The sequence below is a fragment of the Mus caroli genome, chromosome 9 (genome assembly GCF_900094665.2).
Source record: "Mus caroli chromosome 9, CAROLI_EIJ_v1.1, whole genome shotgun sequence".
NCBI lineage: Eukaryota > Metazoa > Chordata > Mammalia > Rodentia > Muridae > Mus > Mus caroli.
Window position 1 is genome coordinate 51,333,392 of NC_034578.1, and position 23,123 is coordinate 51,356,514.

At 45.1% G+C, this 23,123-nt stretch overlaps 1 protein-coding gene across 1 annotated transcript; it reads left to right on the plus strand.

The window, feature by feature from the left end:
- Nucleotides 1-4,894: 4,894 nt before the first annotated feature.
- Nucleotides 4,895-22,911, plus strand: Idh3a (isocitrate dehydrogenase (NAD(+)) 3 alpha). The gene is made up of 11 exons (XM_021171421.1): nt 4,895-5,104; nt 8,434-8,496; nt 10,944-11,027; nt 13,730-13,844; nt 14,530-14,717; nt 15,392-15,525; nt 16,941-17,043; nt 17,146-17,210; nt 18,162-18,246; nt 19,523-19,675; nt 21,532-22,911. The coding sequence occupies exons 1-11, from the start codon at nt 5,024-5,026 to the stop codon at nt 21,613-21,615; spliced, it is 1,155 nt and encodes a 384-aa protein (XP_021027080.1). The 5' UTR covers nt 4,895-5,023; the 3' UTR covers nt 21,616-22,911.
- Nucleotides 22,912-23,123: the final 212 nt, after the last annotated feature.

Consider the following 23,123-nt stretch of genomic DNA (forward strand, 5'->3'; position numbering starts at 1 on the left):
GCTGGAGCCAGTATAGTAACCTTTGTTGAAACTAACCTACGTAAGCTTGTATGTCCTCCAGGTTTAAGATATACTTTATGACCACTGAGAAAATCCTGGAAAGGTGATTCCAAGAAACCAGATATCTCCCTCTTGGGGGGTCATGAAACTATCTCCTAATTCCTTATTGTACCTCCTCTCATTCTTTTTGCTCTAAGGGAGACAAGATCCTGGAAACCCTGGAGAGCTGTCTCTATGTGATCTATCTTTGAGACTGTCATAGCCTCCACTACCATGGAGAGCTATCTCTATGTGGTCTATCTCTGAGACTGTCATAGCCTTCTCTATCTGCCATACTTTTGCTTCCTGTCACTTACACCTTAATTACGTATCTGTTCCAGACTTGAATGCCTTTCCCACTAGACATATAAGCTCCAGTACTACGCACCTCTGATCACCAGTACACACACTCACCAAGATGTACCTACAAGATGAGTCCATACCTAGAAGGTGGGGCCTGACCTGCCAGGGAACTCTGGTGGAGCCAGCTTATGAGGCAGAAATGCCAAAAATCTGCTCATGAGAAATGAATTTCTAGGACTCTCCTCCTGGAAGTCTGACGAAAGTCAGCTCTCCAGTTTGGGTCAGTTTGACAGGCGTAAAGCCTGAAATCTGATCACCAGTACATACACTCACCAAGATGTACCTACAAGATGAGTCCATACCTAGAAGGTGGGGCCTGACCTTCACGTGACACTGAACTGTGTTTGTAGAAGCTAGGTCTAGTGGCTCAGGCCTATAATCCTAGCTTCTCTGAAGGCTGAAGCAAGAGGATAGAAAGTTCAAGCTGGGTAATGGTAGCATACTACTTTAATCTCAGCACTCGGGAGGCAGAGGCAGGCAGATCTCTGAGTTTGAGGCCAGCCTGGTCTACAGAGTGAGTTCCAGGACAGCCAGAGCTACACAGGAAAACCCTGTCTTAAAAAAAAAAATAGTTCAAGGTCTGCTTAGACTATAGAATGTGGTTAAGGGCAGTAGGGGTAACTTAGTGAGACTCTGTCTCAAAAAAATGAAAAAAATTAAGAGGGCCGGTATACAGCTCATTAGTAGCACTCTTGTGTAGTTTTTTGCCAGGGCCTAGTTTCCCCAGAACTAAATACATCAAATGTTTGTGGAGATGTGAAGATAAAAAGATAGATCAGGGCAGGATAGACAGATGGTTCAGTGAATTATGGTACTTGTTACCAAGCCTAATAACCTGGGTTTGATGCCCAGAACCCACATGGTGGAAAGAGAGGTTCTCTGACCACTACATGTGGGCGGTGGTACCTGTGTGATCTGCCCCACAACCTGCCATAAATAAATAAATATTGGGGGAAAGATGATCAACAGTTTCTAGGGATGGAGATCTGGAGCAGGAATTGACTGTAAATGGGCCTGAGAAAGAAATCTGTATGTTAAGAATGGATCATGGAGGCTGGAGAGATGGTTCAGCTCATTGAGAGCACTGGCTGCTCTTCCAGAGGTCCTGGGTTCAATTCCCAGCAACCACATGGGAGCTCAATATCTGGTGCCCTATTCTGGAATGCAGATATACATGCAGTGCATGCCCTTTAGTCCCAGCACTGTGAGGCAGCAGCATGTGGATCTCTGTGAATTCAAGACTAGCCTGGTCTAGCCTACTCTACAGAGTGAGTTCCAGGACAGCAAGAGCTACACAGAGAAATTCTGTCTCAAAAAACAAAACAACAACAACAACAACAACAAACTGAACAACACTGTTTTGTGGTGATGGTTTTTGTGAACTACTTAAATTCCCAGGGAAAAAAGCCACATGGACCTTAAATACTCCACAAGACCGACTGGCTGAATGTTGGGGGTCCAGACCCAAGTTATCTTGACTATCTTATCCCCTAACTAGGCACCTGTTGTCCACCCCTGTGTTTTCACCAATATCCTTGGGACTATTAAGTAAATCCTCTTAGAATGCTCTTGCTCCTAACTTTCCCTAGCCCAAAGACTGAATATATCATCGGATAACACCAGAGGCCTATAGACAGGGAGTTCCTGGCTTTGCTATAAGCTGCCTACCTGATGTTCTCAATATATTTGAAAGTGATGATTTTTCTTATTTTGCTATTGTAAAGGATTTCATGAAACCGTTGCTATGGTGGATGTTGTGTGTGTGGGGGCGGGTGTCTCTCAGCTCTTGTCTTCTTGAAGGAATGCATTCATTCAAGACACACATACAGTTTGACTAACAGTTTACTTAGCAAAGCTGCAGTTTAGTCAGTGATGCTGAGTAGAGCATTCCCTGGGGAGTGGAATGGACTGCCCCAAGTTGGGACTACAGCTCAGTAGGTAAAGCAAGCTCTCCAAAGAGAGATAGAGTACTTTCCCTGGGGCAAGGTGCTCCATAATGGGTTATGCATTGTGGATTTGAAAGAAGTTGCTATGACAAAGAATTTTAAAAAAGAAGTTACTATGAATACTGTCTTAGGGTTTTACTGCTGTGAACAGGTACCATGACCAAGGCAAGTCTTATAAAGGACAACATTTAATTGGGGCTGGCTTACAGGTTCAGAGGTTCAGTCCTTTACCATCAAGGCAGAAGTATGGCAGTGTCTAGGCAAGCACGGTGCAGGAGGAGCTAAGAGTTCTACATCTTCATCTGAAGGCTGCTAGCAGAATACTGACTTCCAGGCAGCTAGGGTGAGGGTCTTAAGCCCATGTCCACAGTGACATACCTACTCCAACAAGGCCACATGTCCTAATAGTGCCTAATAGTGCTCCCTGGGCCAAGAATGTACAAACCATCACAAATACCTTTCCATCTCAAATCATGAGCAGGATCTTCCATTTTGTATATCTCTTTCCATGATGTCAAACTCTAGCAATCTGTTCTAATCTTCTGGCTCCTTCTCATTTTCTGGCTTGTTCTATCTCTGCCTGTGTCTATCTTCTACTCTTCTCAACCTCAAACTTTCTGGGTAAAACTGTCTCCTCTCTCTCTCTCTGCACTGTCCCCCGCACCCCCATAGCTTCCCTTTCTTCTCTATTCTCGTATTCTCGTGAGAGTTGGGAAGATCCTATTCTGTCAAATCTTTCTCTGATTCAGCACTTTGCCACTCAGTAGACATCACTTTCAATCATGGGTGCTTCCTTCTGCAAACTAACTTTATCTTCATTCATTATTTGGAATTAAAGGAGGTACTAAGTCATTTCTGTATTCCAGTTTGAGGGATTAAAGGTGTGTGCTAAGGCTGAGCCACACCACAACTAGAAAATGGTGTTCCCAGTAAACAACACAGTCTTAGAGTTCACAGTGTGATCAAATATCCTGCAACAAAGTTTCTTTGTGTAGCCCTGGCTGTCCTGAAACTAGCTTTGTAGGTCAGGTTGGTCTCTAACTCAGATCCAACTGCCTCTGCCTCCTGAGAGATGGGATTAAAGGCATGGGCCACCACTGCCAGTCTGCAAACTCTGATTTGTCCTCAGCATGGTTTTTGTTTTTGTTTTGTAAACTGGGGTAATCTAAACCTGTGTTTCCTTGCCGTAGTTACTTATATTTGGTCAGACTAAACCCCCTCTTACTCTTTTTGAAGTAAGAGTTATAGTGTGTGAATGGTGAATGTGAGTGTGGTGTGTGCGTGTGTGTGTGTGTGTGTGTGTGTGTGTGTGTGTGCGCGCGCGCGCGTGCGCGAGCGCGTGGGAGAGAGGGGGGAGGGAGGGAGAGAGAGAAAGAGAGGGGGGAGGGGAGGGGGGAGGAGGGAGAGAGAGAGAGAGAGAGAGAGAGCGCACTTGAGTGCTTCATGGCTTCATGGCTTCATGGTAGATATCCTTACTTAGCTTTTGAGACAGGTCTCCCACTCACTAAACAACCTGGGGCTCATCATATCAGCTATGCTGTCTGGCAATGGCAGCGGAATTCACCTAGCTCTGGATTTTCATTGCTGGGGTTACAGATGCTCACTCTTTCCTGACTCTTTACATGGGTACTGGGTATTGAATTCAGGTCCTCATGCTTTTGAAACAAGCACCTAACCCACTGGGCCATCTCCCCAGCCCAAGAGCTGTGTTTTCTGAATTTACTTTATGAAAACACTTACATTTGCTAAAAACTTCAGATTGTACATTTACATCAAGTACTTTTTAAAAGATTTGTCTATTTTATGTATATGAGTGTTTTGTCTGCATGTAGGTGCCTGTGCCATATTGGTATCTGGTGCCCTGTGAGGCCTGAAGAGGGTACTGGATCCTCTACATCTGGAGTTACAGACAATTGTGAGCCATCATGAGGGTGCTGGGAACTGAATCCGGGTCCTCTGCAGACTAATACATGCTTTTTATTCAGTAAAGCTATTAAAAAATAAAAATTTGCCAGATGATGGTGGAACACGCCTTTAATCCCAGAACTCGGAGGCAGAGGCCAGATCTCTGTAGGTTTGAGGCCAGCCTGGTCTAGAGAGTGAGTTTCAGGATAGCCGAGGCTATGCAGAAGAACCCTGTCTCGAAAAAAAATAAAAAGTAAGAATCAAGTTAGGCGAGATGGTGCATGCCAACAGTCCCTGTACCTGGGAGATAGAGGCAAGAAAAGAGGAACCCCCGGCAGTCCGGGGTTCAAACCCAGCCTCAGCTACATAATCAGTTTGAAGCTCCATGATACTGTCTCAAGAAATGAAACAAAACAAAACAATGTTTGAAAATAAGCAAAATATTTGTCCCAGTGGGACTGCAAAGTTTTAAGGGGCGCACAATCAGCCAAATAAAGAAGGCTGATTGGTCCCCTAATAGGTCGGAAACAAAACACTCATCCAAACAGCTTTTCAATGAATGAAGCGGGAGGAAGGGGAGGAGGCTTCCGGGTCGCAGCTGGGCCCGCTCCGCGCGTCATCAAAAGATGAAGGCGGTGATTGGTCAGCTAGCGGCAGCTGTGCAGCGGGGTCGGGAGCCAGGCGGTGAGCGACCAGGAGACCCGAGCTAGGGGCGGGGCCACGCGGAGCCTCGGGGCGGGGCCGTGAGGGGCGGGCTTGGGGAGAGGGCTATGCGCATGCGCCCTGGTGTTGCCGCTGTCGCCGCGGTGAGGGAAGTGGACGCGATGGCCGGGTCCGCGTGGGTGTCCAAGGTGAGCGCTACAGGGCAGCAAGCTCGAGGGCGAGCAGGGAGAGTAGGCTGTGATCCCGCCTGATGGATGGCGGAGGCGAGCGCGCGGAGGAGGCTCATGGCCCGCGGGCAGTGTTTCGGGGAATGTGGCCGGCACGCCGTGCGTGGCTAGCCCTGAGCCGGGACAGCCGCGCCGGGCGGGGACGGCGTCAAGGTCAAGGCGGCCAGGACTGCTCCGGGTGTCCCCACCAGTCTCCTCCAGGATAGGAGCACAGGCCTCCCCCGGAGCCCTTGAGGGTCACAGACAGGCCGCCTAGGCCCCGCGGCCCTGTCACCTGCGGGTCTCCGGGCAGCAAGCCCAGGTCGCCCCTCCCTGATCCCTCAGCCTTTGACCGGGTAAACGCTGGGCGCAAGAGGGTTTTCGAGGTGAGGGAATCCCGGGCCGTCAGGTCAGCCAGATTTTTCTCCCTCTTGGAACTCTTCCTAGTCTGATGCCTGGTGCCCTGGTAGATATTCCTCCTTCAGAGGACGCAGGGCATCGTGCTCCTTGGAATTATACTCTGAACTTTCAGGGAGATCGCATCATCGTCCTTTCACCTTCAGTTGTTGGGAACCCAGCGATCTGGGACTCTCTAGTTCTCCCTGATAGTTCAGGTACTAGAGCTGGAAGGCGCTTCAGGTTACATATGCAGTCTTTTCGTTTCCTGGTGGAGCTGACCTGTCCTCGAAGACAAATTTGCTCAAGGTCATACAGGAGGTCATTGTCATCTTTGAGAGAAATCCGAGTATTTTGATTTTCTGTCTCTCCGGTGGCCAAGGTCACTTAGCTAATTATGGATATAGTACTGACCAGGCCGTAGGTCATCTGATGCCATCGTGGCATCAGGTGCCATTGCTTATAGCAGACTTCTACTCCCTAGAAGTCTGCTATAAGCAATGCAAATTTTTTAATGAAATTTATATTGCCCTCCTTCTTTAAAGAGAGGTTTGGAGATGCACTATTGTTTATTAATAATTCAATTTAGGGGGTTTTAGTTTTAAATCCTGACAAAGCCATTGGCCAGTTGTGTATCCTGTGCAAACTATTTAACATCTGCGAGCCCACCTGTAAGATACATGTGTTTGTTCACAGGTATTTCTGCATAAAAGCACCTATTCTATGTAGAAGGACACGAAAGCCTGAAGCTTTCCTAGCTATCGATGTATCTGTCTTGGCAGTGATCAAGCAGACAGTGATTCTGGGACATTAGTCACTAGGCTTTTTTGTTCAGTGACTAGAATCTACGTTGTCACTATGTTCAGACCCACTTTTGTTTGAGATGCTGTTAGGTCACATTTGGTTTTAAAGGTGTAGCAACAAGTCCTTTAATGTCTGGGCTTACACACTCTACCTGATTCATGTTGCTAGGTGTAGTTAGCCTTGGGGGACTAAATAAGGCTAAGTAGTAAAGAGCGTGCTGGGAAATTGCTTTTTCCTTTAGCCCTGTAAGAAAAATCCACAAGAGTTCAGAACTTACTGGCCATAGGGTCAGAAGATGCTCCCCTGGGACTTGATTGCCTGTGTGACCTTTGGCAGAGTGGCCCAGGCTTTGGTTCAGTCTCTCTCAAGGGATTAGGGCTTAAGAAGGGGCTCCCGAGGTTAACTGCTGAAGTACCAAATGGTATTTGGATTTTTATAGTACTGGGCTTCCTTTCAGGCAGGGCTTTGTTTTGTTTGAAGACAGTATCTCCACTAGTCTAGCTGAGGCTGTAGGTAAGGCTGACCTGATCTTCCTATTTCCACCACCTTCCAAGTTCTGGAATTAGAGTTATGAGCCACCACACCCAGTGTCCGTTAAAGTTTTATTTGTTTCTTTAAAAAAAAAAAAAAAAAAGGTCATTTGCAGATCATAGGTGCTTTCCCACTGAGAAAGTGAAGGTTTTAGAGGTTTTCCAGGCTCCAAAGACTGATGAGCCTGGCTTACTTCCTACACAGTATCTCTTGGTTTGGGTTGGAATATGAAGGTAAAAAGGAAGTGAGGAGCCACAGGGTTAAGGTGATCCAGGGCCTGAAATCAAGGTCGGGAAGCTAAGGCTAGGTCCTCTTGCCTGAAAACGCATCTCCTTGGGTTTTATAGGAGTAAAATGATTCACAAGTATATTATAAAGTGAAAGACAGTGTGTCATGTGAACTTCTCTCTGGATGGACTTTGTCAGTGCATTATTTCAGTCCAAGAACATAGAGGAGAGATGAAAATGTGGGAAATCCCAGCTGTTAGAAGACAGCCATTGCAGCCACGGAAGCTGGGATGGGAACCCTCAGCTACACGCAGGATTGAGGATGGCCTGGGTTGTACCAGGCACTGTAGACACAGTAGCAGACAAATCATAAATGGCTTGCATGTCTTGGGATGCTTAATTACTGTTGTAGTGCTGGGCCTTAAGCCCGGTGACAGGGGTACTCTACCACTGAGCTACCTCCTCAGCACCTTTCTTTCCCTCCGTTTTTAATTGTAAGATCTAATCTCAATAAATTACCCAGGTTGACCTTAAACTCACTCTGAAGACCAGTACAGCAGGCGTGAGATTTTTTTTTTTTTTTTTTAAAAGATGGTTTCGCTGTGTAGCCTTGGCTGGCCTAGAACTCAGAGAATTCCCTGCTATACTACCACACCAGGCTCTCCTCTGTTCAGATTGTACACTGGCTTCCCTGGAACTTGAGAAACCATGCATTGGTTTATAAGCTCATTTGCACTCCCCGTTTTGTTACCCCAAAACAAAAAGCATAGACTCTGTTCACAGATCTTCCATACATAAACTCAATTTCAAAAATATCAAAAGATTTCACAATCTTTATTGCTGAGATTGGGGAATTGGCTCAGTCTGTAAAGTGCTTGTCCTGCAAGTGTGATGCCCTGAATTCACACTTCCTGCACCTACAAAAAAGTGGGTGGTGGCACATGCCTGCAATTCCAGCATCAATGAGGCTGAGGCAGGAGGCTCCTTGGAGTTCCCTGGCCACATCTTCTTAAATTGGTGAGCTCCCCTGTCTCCAAAACTAAGAGATGAGGAGGACACCGGGTGTGGACTTCTGACTTTCACATGCATACACATACTAATTACCACACGTGCCCACACAAACAGCCAAAGACAGAAAACACACAGAATATCAGTCCAGGGTTTCAAGTCTGAGCAGGTCAGCCAGTTGAGCTAATAATATTTGAGACGGTATTCCTGGAACCTCTCCAAGTTAAAAACAAAACCAAAAAACCCTCCAGTTTTTCCAACTCCCCCAAGCAAAACTATCAGAAATGACTCAAGTATTGAGCTGTGAGTTCTGTGTGTAACATTTCTCTGTTGATATTAATGTAGGTCTCTCGGCTGCTGGGTGCATTCCACAACACAAAACAGGTGACAAGAGGTTTTGCTGGTGGTGTGAGTATAATTACATCTTTTATTTTTTTCCTTTTAGAAGTTTCTCAAGAAAGATGCTCAAATACGTTTATTACTTAGCATTCCATCTCTATTTACTTAAAACTAAAGGGAATTGGCCACACGTCTAATGTATACTAAAATTATTGGCAGACAAATACACAAATCTCTTATCATTTTCCTATTTAAAAGGAGTCTGTTACATCTGGCTATGTAAGCTTGTCCCATTAATATCTTCAAGGAGCCATGATTAAAAATAGAAGTTACCCGGAGCCTGTTACCTTATTTTATAATCTCATTAGTGTCTTAAGACACCTAGGGGTTTTATTTTTTCAAAAACAAGTACAAATTGAAAGAAATTGTTGAGAAGCTTCAAACCCTGCTCTGCATTTTTGTTTTCTGAGCTTCCCTAAGAACCGTAGATTGGTCACCAGCTATGAACACCTTGTGCTTCTGTGGGCCCTGCAGGCTTACACTTTCCTTGTGCAGCCTGCAGACCCCACTTTAGCAGATCACCTCGTGCTTAATAAATCTGCTGTTTTGGGAACTCCTGGCTATAGAGTCCTGTGCTTGGAAAGCTGATGCCACATTTTTGGAGCATTCCAAGACTGTGTGTCAGTGACTTCCTATTTATTTTTGTATCCCCTTTTATAGAATCTGATTTGGATTTTATAATTCCTTCATTCCTATACTCCCACATGATGTTTTATGCCATGAGGAATTGAAGAGACCATAGTATATTTCCCCCTCTGTTTGCTGTCTATTCTGGAGAAGAATAGCTTCCCAGATGAGATCACCTGTGGGAGAACAGGAAGAGGAACCCTGCTTATGCCAGAATGCAGATACGAACTCAGAGCAGTTGAATGTATGAGCAAGACCCATGCAAGCCCAAACCAGACTAAATCCCAGCATGGAAGGGGGTATTGGGCCCATGGGAATGATTGGCTAGTATTAGCTATTGGGAGAGGGAGAGTCTGGTTTCTCTAATTAGAGTGTAGGCCCTGGTCAAATGACCATGGGCCATTGGAAATCCACATGTTCAAGAATATTTGAGCATTACAAATTGGTCTTGAAAAGAGAAAAAGGACACAAAGTTAGGTGGGCGGGGAAGGAGGAGGTGAGTCTGGGGAGAGTTGGAGGGAGGTGACTGTGATCAAGACACGCTGTATGGAATTCTCAAAGAACTAATAACATTTTTTAAAAAAATACAGAATAAGGCTTGCACTTGAAGCTCAAGAGTAGCCATGCCAACATTTCAAACCCATTCTGAAGCTGGACCTGATGGTACAGCTGTGATCTCAGCTGCTCAGGAGGCTGAGGCAGGAGGTACAACAGAAGTACAGGGCCCCTGAGCTCCTTAGCCTGGTCAGTGAGGCCATTTCGAAAGAAATAATGAAGATCTATATTTTCAAAAGGGCTGATTCAGCCATATATAAAACTCGAGAAATAATTAGTCATCCTGTCCCGGTGTCATTATAAGGCAGAGGACCAGGGAAAGTTGAATTAGTGATTAAAACAAATAAGTTTATGATTTAAAAAAATATTTTATTAATTCTTTGAGAATGTCATACATGTACTCAGTATATTTTAATTATATTTATCTTACTCTTCCCCTTCAATTAATGAAGTTTTTAAAATATACTTGAAGCAACTAGAACTATATGCCAAGTAAAATGTAGTTCCCTCAAAGAGGGGTCTGAGTGAGTCTTCAAATCCTCTCATCTTTTCTTCTGACATATTTTATTTCCTCAGTGTTTGAAATGCTAGCTTACCGTTGTTCAGAGCAGTTGGAACAAGTAATTGATGTTACACCACAGACACATTGACTGTTCGCTGGCCCTTGCAGGTCTGACCACATCACTGGTTGCTGTTGACCCCATACTCACTTAGCTCTCAAGATGGAGCCAGTTTTATAGAGGAACTGGGGGGACGTGGAAGCCCTCAAAAATGAAATCTGATTTTTCTTAGAGGGTCAAAACAGATCTCCAAAATTCTGGAAACATGTTGGAGTTTTATGCACCTGGCTGTTTGCTAAGAACCCCCCCAGGCTTCCACAGACCAGGAAGCTGGGGCTTTGGTGCAGAGCTGCAGTGCTGAGCTGTTTGTTGTCTTGGGATTTACAGATGTGAATCAGCAGGTCGTTGAAGTTTGTCTGAAAAGAAATGCAAGTCAGGAAGTATACTTGGTAGTTTACTTTTGTTTTATTGAAGGGCATCGTTTGCATTACTATTTAAATTTCCAAACTCAGTTGAGAGCAGAGATGTGGAGTATCATGGAGTTGGATTCTGCCTCTGTCAAGATCAAAGTGGGAGATTTGCTGTCTTTCAAGCATTTGGGTCTTTCAGACATACACTGGGGAAGTGAGTTTCTCTGTGAGAGATACTCTCTTTATATATAAAAAAAATTAAAACCAATTCTTACTGTTTTCCTCAATGATTTCTCATATTCAGGTTCAGACAGTAACTTTAATTCCTGGAGATGGAATTGGCCCAGAAATTTCAGCCTCAGTCATGAAGATTTTTGATGCTGCCAAAGTAAGTGTTGTTAAAATTCTTTTAAGGGTATTCCATAGACACTTTATAATCTGTAGGTGCTGTTATTAATCTCCACAGATTTTCTGCTTTAAAAAAAAAAAAATCAAGGGCTGGTAAGTTGGCTCACTGAGTATAGGCCCTTGCCCAGCCTAATGATCTGAGTTTGATTGCCAGCTCCCACATGGTGCAGAGAAAACCTATTCCCCACTGTCTTCTGACCTCCACAAACACTGTGGCGCCTGCGACCGCACACGATCTGTATGCACAGAAATGAATAAATGCAATGAAATTATTAAAAAGCTGAGTGTGGTTGTCTAGACCTTAATCACACCACTTGGAAAACAGAGACAGGCAAATCTCTGTGAGTTCAAGGCCAGCTTTGGCTACATAGTAAGTTTCAGACCAGCTTGGTGATACCGCCTCCAAAAACCAGGATTGTTGTTTTGTCTACTTACTTTTTTTTTTTAACTTATTTTGTTGTGTGTGTATGTGTGTTTTGCCTGATGTATGTATGTATGTACACTACATGCATGGCTGGTGCCTTTGAAGGCCAGAAGGTGTCAAATCCCCTATAACTGAAGTTACAGATGGTTGTGAGCTTACACATGGTGCAGAAAACTAAACCGTGGATCCTCTATAAGAGCAACAAATGATCTAAATCCCCTAACCATTTCCCTGGTCCCTATTTATTTTTAAGACACAGTCTAACTCCGAAACCTGGGCTAGTCTCAGTCTAGAACTTAATGTTGCGGGAAATATTTTTTAAAAAAGAATCCGAAACTCTGCCCTGGGACCTAGTGGGCCATGCACTGGCAGGCAATGGGCCACCTGCCTTTATCTTGTGGAGACTCTAACTCAGTGCTCCAAAATCTCTCTACCCATCTTGCTTAGTTCCTACTGGCAGATTGTTACCACGCCACCCCATGCTTTAAAACCCCCATGGCCTTTTTGGTACACCTCAGGCAAACCCGTGTTTTCTCTCTTGAACCCAGACAAGCCACCGTGTGAAGGGAAACAACACAAACTTAGTTTAAAAACAACGGTAACTCAATCGCTGGGTGCAACAACTAAAATCCTAATCTTATAAGCCTTATTAAATATAAATCCTCCGGTGACAAATCCCAATGGATCTGCCATTGAAATTGCAATACACTCGTACTTACATCTTGTCCTCATGCTATCCCTGTCCAAAAGGCCTAACTCTCTCCTGCTTCCTCTCTTCCTCTGTCCAACCTGGAAGTCCCTCCTACTCACCCAGTGATTGGTTCCTTTGTTCATTAGGGGATTGGTTCACAAGAAGTCATCTGAGTACGTGTGACTCACTCCTTGTCTGAAGCCCCTCCCAGGAGAGCAGAATTAGCATCAAAATACAAACAGCACCAGGCCCAGCCACAACAACTTACTGTGCAGCTCAGGCTGGCCTTGAGTTTGTAGTGTTCTTGTGTCAGCAGTCTGAGAGCTGGATGACTGGCCCACTGCTGTCTGTCACTGCCAGTGTGGGTAGTTGGTGTGTGTTATTTATTACATAATCAAAATAGCACTGCAGTACTTGTGGTGCTTTTTAAACTCCGCATGGGATTAAGGTGTTTAAATCTTCCTACTCACTTACCTGCCTTATTGTGACTTCCTGAAAAAAATGCTTCAGCATTTATATAGGTGATTTTGAAAGAAAGAATTGCGAACAAGGTCCACATCATCTTCTCTGTCCTCCGTCCAGTTCTGCGCAGTTCTGCTGGCTATCAAATGTCAGTTCTCATCCGAATGGTGGAGTGAGAAAGGAAGGAACACTAGTCACCAGTACCTTCATAGGCGTTTCTTGTTCCTTAGACAGCTTTACTCAGATACAGTACATGCTATTCAAATCACTCCTTAAAACTGTACAGTCGAGGGCTGGGGAGAAGGCTCAGTGGATAAAGTGCTTGCTGTGCAGGTGTGAGGACCTGAGTTCAGATCCCAGCATCCTGCGGGATTGTGTCTGTAATCCCAGTGCTCCTGTTGCCAGATAGGAGGCAGAGGTAGAGAACCTCTGGGAGGCTGCAGGCCGGTTAGCCTAGCATATACAGCAGCAAACAGCAAGAGACCCTGTCTTTAACAAGGCAGAAGGTGAGAACCAACAGCAAAGTTGAAAGGTATCTGAAAATGAGCGTACATGTAGTCCAGTGATTTTTAGTATATTCAGAGTTGTGCAGCCATCCATATAGTCTTAATTCAGAGCAATTTTATCACCAAAAAAGATAGCCCATAACCCATAGCGGTCACTCCAAGTTCTTCTCCCCCTGCTCACCCACCCCCAGCCCCCCAACTCCTAGCCCAGGCAATCGTTTGCCTTCCCTTTATAGATTTGCTAACTTGTTCATAGCAGTGGTCTTTTCTGGTGGACTTTTTGCTCTTAGCACTTTCTTTTCAAGGCTCATCCCTGTATTCCTTTGAACCTTTTATCTCCACTTCTTATGCTAATCTAATTATAGCCACCATAAGAGTCCTGGTGGAGAAAATAAATGAGCAGGTGGCAGCTGGGTGTGATGACTAGCCAGGGTAATGCAGAGTCCCTTTGGGCACTAGTGAGTATCACTTACAGCATGCCAGGAACTTTTGGGACCTTAAGGGACATATCTTTACTATGTGTGGACACTAGTCGTTCTGTAGTCTCAGCATCAGTAGTTCAGTCTGTCCAGCTCACTGTGCTGCTGTGTGGCTTCTAGGCACCTATTCAGTGGGAGGAGCGCAATGTCACAGCGATTCAAGGACCAGGAGGAAAGTGGATGATCCCTCCAGAAGCCAAGGAGTCCATGGATAAGAACAAGATGGGCTTGAAAGGTACAGTGGGGAGGCTCTGGCTGAGTCTAGGCGTCATAGTTTGAATGCATGCAGCCAAATACAGCCTGGTGGTCTGTCAAAAGTGAGGACCTCCTTTTAGGAAGTATCCATTGTGTTAAGGTACTTAATTTATTTACTAAGTGTTTATGTTTTTGAAACTGAGTCTCACAGTATAGTCCAGCTGACCTAGAACTTTGTTTTAACTTGAGATTCTGAGTGCTGGAATTAGAGGCATTCTTCTCTAGATTCATTCTTTCTTTCTTTCTTTCCCTACTTATTTATTTGCTTATTGTAGAGCTATATTCTTGGCCTGAGAATGTTGTTTCTTATTTGGGAAATGTGTTTGAAAACTCTAGTAAAAACATTGAAGTATCTCTGACTAATCCCAACTTTACCATGTCTGTTATCTCCAGCTCCATTTACCTCTCATTCAATTTTTAATGTTTTTGTTATTTTAATACATGCTTAAGGCTATGATTTGACATAGGCCTTAAAACCATGTTCAGATCCAAGTTTGAATCTCATCTTTAGAAAGCCACTGGCTGGTAAACTAAGGCCAAGTTCCTACACTAGGATGAAGAGGGATGAAGCTGAAGGCAGAACACAGACTACAGGAGGCGCATAGGTTAGTAGGTTCCCTGTGAGACCGTATACCCTGTTGTCACCTGATTCTTCTTTCCTACAGGCCCACTAAAGACCCCAATAGCCGCTGGCCATCCATCCATGAATCTGTTGCTTCGTAAGACATTTGACCTTTATGCCAATGTCCGGCCATGTGTCTCAATTGAAGGTTATAAAACCCCTTACACGGATGTAAATATCGTCACCATCCGAGAGAACACGGAAGGAGAATACAGTGGAATTGAGCATGTGGTATGTTCATCTCAGAGAATTTTATTTTGGCTTGTTTGTTTCTTTCTTTGCTGGGGAGAGATTTTGTAGTTGATGATGTTTTGGGAGGTGCTTTTTTGTTTTTCGTGTTTTGAGACAGGGTCTCTAAGCCCTGGCTGTTCTGGAACTCACTATGTAGAACAGGCTGGCCCCAAATTCATAGGATCTGCCTGCTTTGCTTCCCTGGTGCTGGGATTAAAGACACGTGCCTCCTTCCTCACCTGGTCAGAGATGGTTTTTATTCCCTATGAGATCTCTTTCTGTACATTTTAGGCACTTGTTCAAATTCTCAGTTGAAAATATCTCTCAACGACAGACCAGTGTCCCGTCCCCTCTGTGAGGAGTTGGTGGGTGTTTTTTGGGGGCTGTGGGTCTCTGGCTGACCACTCAGATAAATGGGAGGAAGAACCTGGCCTATCCTTGGGGTATAGGCCTGGTATAAACCTGGGAATTTGCCCTCTACAGTTGAACTCCCACTCCACAGATGTGCCCTTGACTGGTGACTCCACAGGTGTGTCTCTGTCGGTCCCTGTATAGCAAGGCTTGTTATCACTGACTGTGCAGGCTGCCACACTAATGTGCTCTATACTCTGAGGCTGGTTGGTACCAAAGTGTTGCTGTGCCCCTTCCAGTGAGCCCAGCTTCCTCTCTTGCAGATCGTTGATGGGGTTGTGCAGAGCATCAAGCTCATCACCGAAGAAGCAAGCAAGCGCATTGCAGAGTTTGCCTTCGAGTACGCTCGGAACAACCACCGGAGCAACGTCACAGCTGTGCACAAAGCTAACATCATGTGAGTCCCAGGTGGCCGGGGCTGACCTGCTTCGCTGTGGGGAGAGAGCTCCCAGGACTTAGTCGCTAGTTGGCTCTCTGAGTCCCAGAATTTGGAAAAGAACCACGTACCAGCCAGAATGGCATTTTCTCCTTTGAGACCTCACTGGGGAGATGATAGGGACAAATGAAGGGGCCAGGAGTTCAAGTCCTGGGAGTTAAGGGGGCTGAGCTGGCAGAAGGAAGCTGGAGAAACATGGTTGGGCTGGCAGAGGCCACACAGTTCATATTTCCCAAGTGGGAGAGCAAGGGTGTTTTCTCAAGTGCCATCCATGTACTCCAGGGCTTAAAATAGAGCAGATATGGTCAGAAGTGTCTCTGACATTTCAGGTCCTCAAGCCCAGTCTATTAAAGGCTCCTCTGACTAGACAAAGACAGAGCTTCCCTAACCTAAGAAAGGACTGAACCTGCACAGTAGTAAACAATTTTCATATGAACCCGGGCACGGTCCCTATGTGCCTACACTCCCAGCACTTGGTGTTTAAGGCCAGCCTTAGCTACATAGCAAGTTCAAGGCCATCCTGGGTTGTTTGAGACTCTGTCTCAAAAGAAAAAAAATTAAGTATTTCTTAGTTCTTGATGGATAATGCTTCAAAAATCTGGTCTTCTCTGTGGTGAGCAAACTGTCTCATGCCTTTATGCTACTGTTTTCAGACAGGGTTTCTCTGCATAGCCCTAGTTCTGAAATTCTGTAGACCTGGCTGGCCTTGAACTCAGATCTGCCTTCCTCTGCCTCCTGAGTGCTGGGGTCAAAGGCATGTGCCAACCACACCCAGCATATCTTTACACTTTTGTACATCTATAATTACCTGAAAACTTTTCAACTCCCAATGTATTAGCTGTCCAAGAAGTAATTATACTATAATTGAAACCAGGTGTTTGGATTCTGGAACTTAATGGTTCATTTTGATTTGTTTTTGAGATGGGGTCTCACTCTGTAGCCCTGTCTGGCTTAGAACCCGTGAACATCACCTGCTTCTGCCTCCTAGTGCTGGGATGAAAGGCGTATGCTACTGTGCTCCCATGCTGCCACACCAGGCTTTTCTTTCTTTAAACAAACAACTGTGTGTGTTTGCGGGGGGGAGGTACAAGTATGTGTGCTTGTGTATGGTGGACAGCTATAGGTGTCATCGTTAGAAACAGTGTCTATCTTTTGTGAGGCAGGGTTTCTCAGTGGCCTGGAGTTCACTGCTTGGCTCCATGGCTGTCATCGCTCTTGTCTGCATGCCACATCCTTTCCCTGGGTGCTAGGGATCTGAACCCTGGCCTTGAAGCATTTCAGTGAGCCCCTTGGAACTTAACTTTCTTAAACTTAATTTTCTTTGATATGATTCTGTGCTTTCTTTTTAACAATCCATCTATTTGTATTAAATACAGGAGGATGTCAGATGGGCTCTTTCTGCAAAAATGCAGGGAAGTTGCGGAGAACTGTAAAGACATTAAATTTAATGAGATGTACCTTGATACTGTATGTTTAAATGTAAGTATGCGTCAGTGCTTCCTGGCTGTTTCTCACGGTGTGTCCGTAGAGCCGCGGTATGCAGACTTTGATTGCTAAATGCACGCCTATTACTCCTTGTAGATGGTACAAGACCCATCCCAGTTCGATGTTCTCGTCATGCCAAATTTATATGGAGACATCCTTAGGTAAGTCTCACTGTGCCCTTTTTAGTTTTGGCCTATAGTTTATACATAAACATCGCGGCTCAGTGTTTTCAGTAGCATAGCATAGGCTATTGTACCCGCTGTAAAAGATGAGTTACATCATCCAGTGTCACTGCAGGGCACTCTTACCTGCACAGCTAGCTGGATTGGTGCTCATTCCATAATGTCCTCTCTCTTCCTCCCACCCCTGTGTGCTGAGGTGTGTGCTGAGCTATTGTGTGCTCCACATCCCGGCCCAGTCACTGCTGATGTAATCTCAGACTGATGAAAACCTTACAGTAATGGCCCAGGGAACCCGTGTGCCCAGCCTCAGTCCTCAGATGGGGCGTTTGCCACCTTTTCCTCTACCAGTTCTTCCCTTTTTGGATCCTTCCCTCCTACCCCCATGGGATGCTGGGAAGTGCTGACTTTCTGAGCCCACCCTTCCTTCTGCCTTTTTTTGTGGTGTTCTGTTGAGAAGTGAAAGCTTTTCCTCCTCGGAGTCTATACGTAGGCTTTTACTGTGGAGCTTTACGCATTATCTGAGGGAAGTAGCTGGTTTGTTTTGTTAATTTTATTTGTTTTCATTTTTGAGGCAGAGTCTTAACTGTGTAGTCAGTTTTCTATACCAGTGTGTGTACCCCTGGTTTTCTGCTTTATCTGTTGGTGAGCTCTTCACTGGCTCAGGTTGTCTTGACTGGGCTTGGTGCCTCTGTCTATGGCTTCTTTATCCCTAGGACTTGGCCTGTCTTTTGAGCCCTGCCTAACACCCTGGCACAGTAGCTGTTCCAGGTCACCTCCACTTCTGACCCTGAAGCCTGGGACGAGCCATGTCTCCAAGGAACTCTGCTTTTCCCTGGGGTTGGAGTGAGGGGAGGGTATAATATTTAAATACTAAAATCTAAGTGCTAGGTGAATTGCTTTCTTTTTCAAAATGTCCTTTTCTGCCCTCAGTGATCTGTGTGCAGGACTGATTGGAGGTCTTGGCGTGACTCCAAGTGGCAATATTGGAGCCAACGGTGTTGCCATCTTTGAATCGGTAAGGACCCTGACACCCACACAGAATGTCCCCTTTTATACATAGCCCATGCTGGCATCAAGCTCACGATCCTTCGTCCTCTGCCTCTGGCCTGGGGATTGATTAGAGGTGTGTGCTTTTTCAGTTTTTCAGGTGTCTCCTCTCAGGCCACCCCTTCCTGTCAGTTCCCTGTCTGTAGGAAGGAGCTCTCTTCATGGAGCGCTCTGCCCATATCTGCACCTTTGCAGCTGAGAGCAGCACTCAGCCTTATCGTTGGGTTTAACTCTGCAGCTTTGCACATTGCCTGGGAAATTAGACTTTATTTTTTATTGTATTTGTTTTAATTTTTGTGACCTGGTCTCAAAATCCTAAGCCTGACATAGAAATTTGCTATGTGGACTAGACTGGCCTCAAATTCAGAGATCTACCTACCTCTGCTTCTCTCAGTGGTCGCATCAAAGCCATGCATCACCATGTCCAGCATATATACACACACACACATATATATATATATATATATATATATATATATATCTCAAACTGGACATCCTCTGACCTCATGTCTGGCCAGATATTTTTTTATGTGCTTTCCTTCACTTTAAAGTGTTTAATCAAAGTTTACTGAAAACTATCATTAACCCACAATTTTTTATGTGTATGATGAGCTTGTATGGGGTCTGTGTGTGTGTGTGTGTGTGCCGCGCGTGCGCATGTGTGTGTGTAAGAGTAAGAGACAGATACACACACACACACTGGGGGCATGTGTGTGTCCTGCTTAGCTTATTTATGTGGGGATCAGAGTGTTGCTTCTTTCTTCCCACCTTGAGATACGATCTCTGTGTTTTCTGCTGCAAACCCCAGGCCTGCTGGCCCACGTGCTCCCCGGGACTCCACCCCTGGCCTCCCTATCCGGGCATTGGATCACAGCTGCCTCTGCTGCACGTCCAGCTCTTACATGGGAGATTCAAACCTGTGCAGCCACTGTGGTGTCCTCACCCGGCCACCGCTCTAATTTGGGCCCATATTTTTGCACTTAAAATTAGCTCTTCATTTCTTCACAGCTTTATGTATTTCTAAGATCTGTGTCAATGATTGCACACAGCAGCTTTCAGTAGATTGTTTTTTATTGGCAGAGAGGATGGAGACCTCAGCTTTTCCAGAAGGCTGCTTTGCCCTTTCATTTTTGTTGGTGTAGGGGATTAAACCCAGAACTCGGTGCATGCTGGGTAAATGCTAAGACCAAGGTTGCCCGTTCCTGCCTCCCTCCTGCTCACCGTGTCTTCTGATGCCATCACAGGTTCATGGAACAGCCCCGGACATTGCAGGCAAGGACATGGCCAACCCCACGGCCCTCCTGCTTAGCGCTGTGATGATGCTTCGCCACATGGGACTTTTTGACCATGCAGCAAAAATCGAGGCTGCATGTTTTGCTACAATTAAGGATGGAAAGGTATCTGTAAATCTACACAACTTCAAGCTGGTTGAAATGTGTTTCTTCTGTGGAAAGAGAACAGAGCCCAGAAAGATCTGATGCTAAACAGGGGTTTTTGTTTTGTTTTGTTTTTAATTTGTTTTTGAGACAAGAGTTTCTTTGTGTAGGCTTAGGTTGTCCTATAACTCGCTCTGTAGACCAGGCTGGTCTCAAACTCACAGGGATCTACCTGCCTCTGCCTCCCAGATCCTGAAATAGAGATTCTTAGTGTGCACTCCTGATTGAACCAGAGGAAGGCTAATGTGCACCTGTGCATTGGGGGGGGGGGGGGGGGGGGGGGGGGGGGGGGTGACATAATCCAAATATTTCCTCTGAAAGAATGAAGAGACACTAACAGGCATCAGAACACAGCAGAAAGAGTGTGAGAGCCAGAGGCAGGCACAGGCCCACTCAGCTGGACTGGTGTTAGCTCTACAGTCTGGTCAGTTATTCTTAAAGTAGTGCCTCAAAGCCGGTCCTTTCTGAAAGTTACAGCTTTTGATTACTTCTTATGGCCAAAATACAAGAAATGAAAACATGTTTTTAGCAGCCAGACATCACTTTTGAGGGCATGAGCTCTTGTTATTATCCCAAGCCTGTGTTGGGAAGTAAGTCTAGAGCTGAGCCGGGAGATGCTTGACTTACACGGGGGTCTCCTGGTTCTGCAGGACATAGCTGCAAGAGGGAATTTAACATACTGATGTCTGTTTGTAGTAAAGAGAACACGAGTTGTTAGAAAACAGATTGGTCATCCTAGAGACTTCTCTTAAAGAGGAAAGTTAGGATTAACTGTGTAAATGTTGTCATGCTGCTTGCCTCCAAATACCAAAATAGACCCAATAGGCCTTATGATCTTTTTTCTTAGCTTTAAATTTTCCCCACAGATTTTATGCTTAGATTTGCTTTCATGTAACTATCCATAACCAATCAGTATTTTCTTGGTCAGTAGTCTGAACAGAGGGGAGAGTTTGGACTACCATCCTGCTCTCTTCTTATTCTTGAGAGGCGTTTCTTAGGTCTGTATATCCAGGCAGCAATGAGTCCAAGGAAGGATTTTTGGTGGTTAGATAAAAGCCAGCATTCATTCTTCAAGCGCTTGCAAAGTACGTGGCTCCCCACTGACTCACTCCTGTAGTTACATCTCAGAGTCCCTCAGCCCACTCACAAGTTCCTGTTCTACATCTCAAAGCCCTCACAGAGCATCCCGCCTCTTCACTTCCTGGCCTCCTTCCTCCCAGATACCATTTCCCTGTTTCCCTGCCTCTGCCTGCCACCCTTATTGCACTTCTCACTCCCCCCTTCCCCCATCTCTTACTATTTCCACTGTTCTCTCTTACTTCTCTCAAAGATAGCCCTGGCCATGACCACAACGTTTCCTTTTTCCCTCTGCTCTGAACTCTTCCAGGTGCCTCTGGAAACTTCTCTTTCTTATTTACAATAAGAGCCTTCCCCTTAAGGGAGTGGCCATTTCAGTGGTTTCTTTAACTGCCTTGTTTTAAGACAGGCAAGGTCTTGCTGTCTAGCTCTGGATGGCCTGGAATTCTATGTATAGACCAGGCTGGCTTTGAGTGTGCAAGAATCTTTGTGCCTCAGCCCCTCAGTGCTGGGGTTGTAGCAGTGCACCATCATGCCTGACTTGGGAGTGTTTCTCGGTACACACCTCATGGGATTTCCCCAGGCCTCGCAGGGTAGGTAGATGGTATGTGATCGAACCTCTGTTTGAAATCAGTAGACTGATTAGTATCTTGCTCAGTTCCTATTTCACTGAGTGTTTAAATGTCCTTGCTTTAATTTAGTGTAGTGATGAATGTTTATTTTTCTCTTTCTATTCTCAGAGCTTAACAAAAGATCTGGGAGGCAACGCGAAGTGCTCTGACTTCACAGAAGAAATCTGTCGTAGAGTAAAAGACTTAGATTAGCACTCGCGGTGGTGGATTTGCTGCAGTCAGTCAATCACTCCAAAAGGATACCCTGTAATCCTCCTTGAGGGCGCCCACCATTGGTTTGCTTGCTTCTTGACAGAGTACGTTTTTGAATCTGGCCTTTTCTTAACCAAACCCTTGCAATGGATGCACATGATGGCCCCAGGCCTTCATTCAAAGGGTTTTCCCAAGTGCTGGTTGTATTTATTGTCCGTCTGTAAACCTTATTTTGTAAACTGTAAGTGAACTGTATCATTTATCATTGTTAACCCATTTTACACTTCAGGCAAAATCATTTTTCCTCAACTGTAAATATTCTGATACAGAATTAATAAGAGAAGATATTTAACTTTTTAACAAAAGCCCTGGATTTTTGGTTTATGAAAAACAAACTGGGAATAAAACAGGGTTTTAACAATCGCACAAGATAACATTATTCTAATACTAGTGGGTACAAAAGAAATTTACTGGGAAAGTTCACAGCAAAAAATGGTATATTTCTTAAAAATATGGAAATAAAGATATTTGTCCTATACATGAATTACTATTAATAAAAATGTAAGCTCCAAGAAATCCATAATGAATGATGTAATTTTGTTACTACATCGGTAATCCTTGTCAAAGCCCCTGATGCTCTCTGTGTATTTGATTCTTTTGTTACCTTGAGATTCACTATTTTGGGGGAAGAGCTCTCAGATAAGGGAGATCACTCCTCCTCACTAGACAGATCCTCAGCATTTCGAGCTGTCAGCCATGGGAGCCAGCCACTGCAGATCCCCTCCCACGTGGCCACATTCCAGCCAGTGCTGCAGGTGACCCTGGAAAGGCCTGGCTGCCCCTTGACTTTCCCTAAAGCAACCAGTCACTGCCTTCTGCTCCAGTAGCACCCATTACAGACTTAATTGCAGAGGTGGAACTGACTCAGCCCAAGCTCATACAAATCAGGCCAAGCTGGGGCCTGTGTTACCAGCTGCTGACCATCAGGTTCTGCCCCTCATCTCTTCCCACAGCCTCTGCTCCACAGCATGAAGCTAGCCTTTGGCCCACACCAAAGCCAAGCCGTCTTCCCTTAGCCCTTGCACTAGTTTGCAAACTCGTGGCTTTGCATAATGTACCCTGGTCACAAGGGATTTCTTAACAGATGTCCCTGTCTGGGTCATTTTTTTAAAGCTTTTATTTGGACTTAAAATCTTCTGTGTATTTTACTTTAAAACTGCTGCTTTCCCTGTCTTACTGGATTGTTCTGGTTAGCAGTGGCTTTGGGTTCACAGTAATAAAGAACTTAAGAACTGACTGAGGTGTTTGCATTCTCTGCGTATTTCCTGGTCAGGTACCTTAGGGCATTTTAGCTTAGCTTGTTGAAATAGGTGGTAATAGAGTTGGCTGCTTCCACCAGACCCCATCCTTCACCCCTGTAGGCCGCTGATGATGTACTAAAGGATACTAAAGTTCTGTGAGTTAACTGTGTATGTTCTGTCCCACCTGCCCATTGACAAAAGACATCC

Bases quoted from the DNA above. Each gene is read 5' to 3' on its own strand.
- Idh3a (XM_021171421.1), top strand. From the start codon at position 5,024: ATGCGCATGCGCCCTGGTGTTGCCGCTGTCGCCGCGGTGAGGGAAGTG. The intron at 11,028-13,729 runs GTAAGTGTTGTT...TGTGGCTTCTAG, and splicing joins AGATTTTTGATGCTGCCAAA to GCACCTATTCAGTGGGAGGA. The intron at 17,044-17,145 runs GTAAGTATGCGT...TACTCCTTGTAG, and splicing joins TTGATACTGTATGTTTAAAT to ATGGTACAAGACCCATCCCA.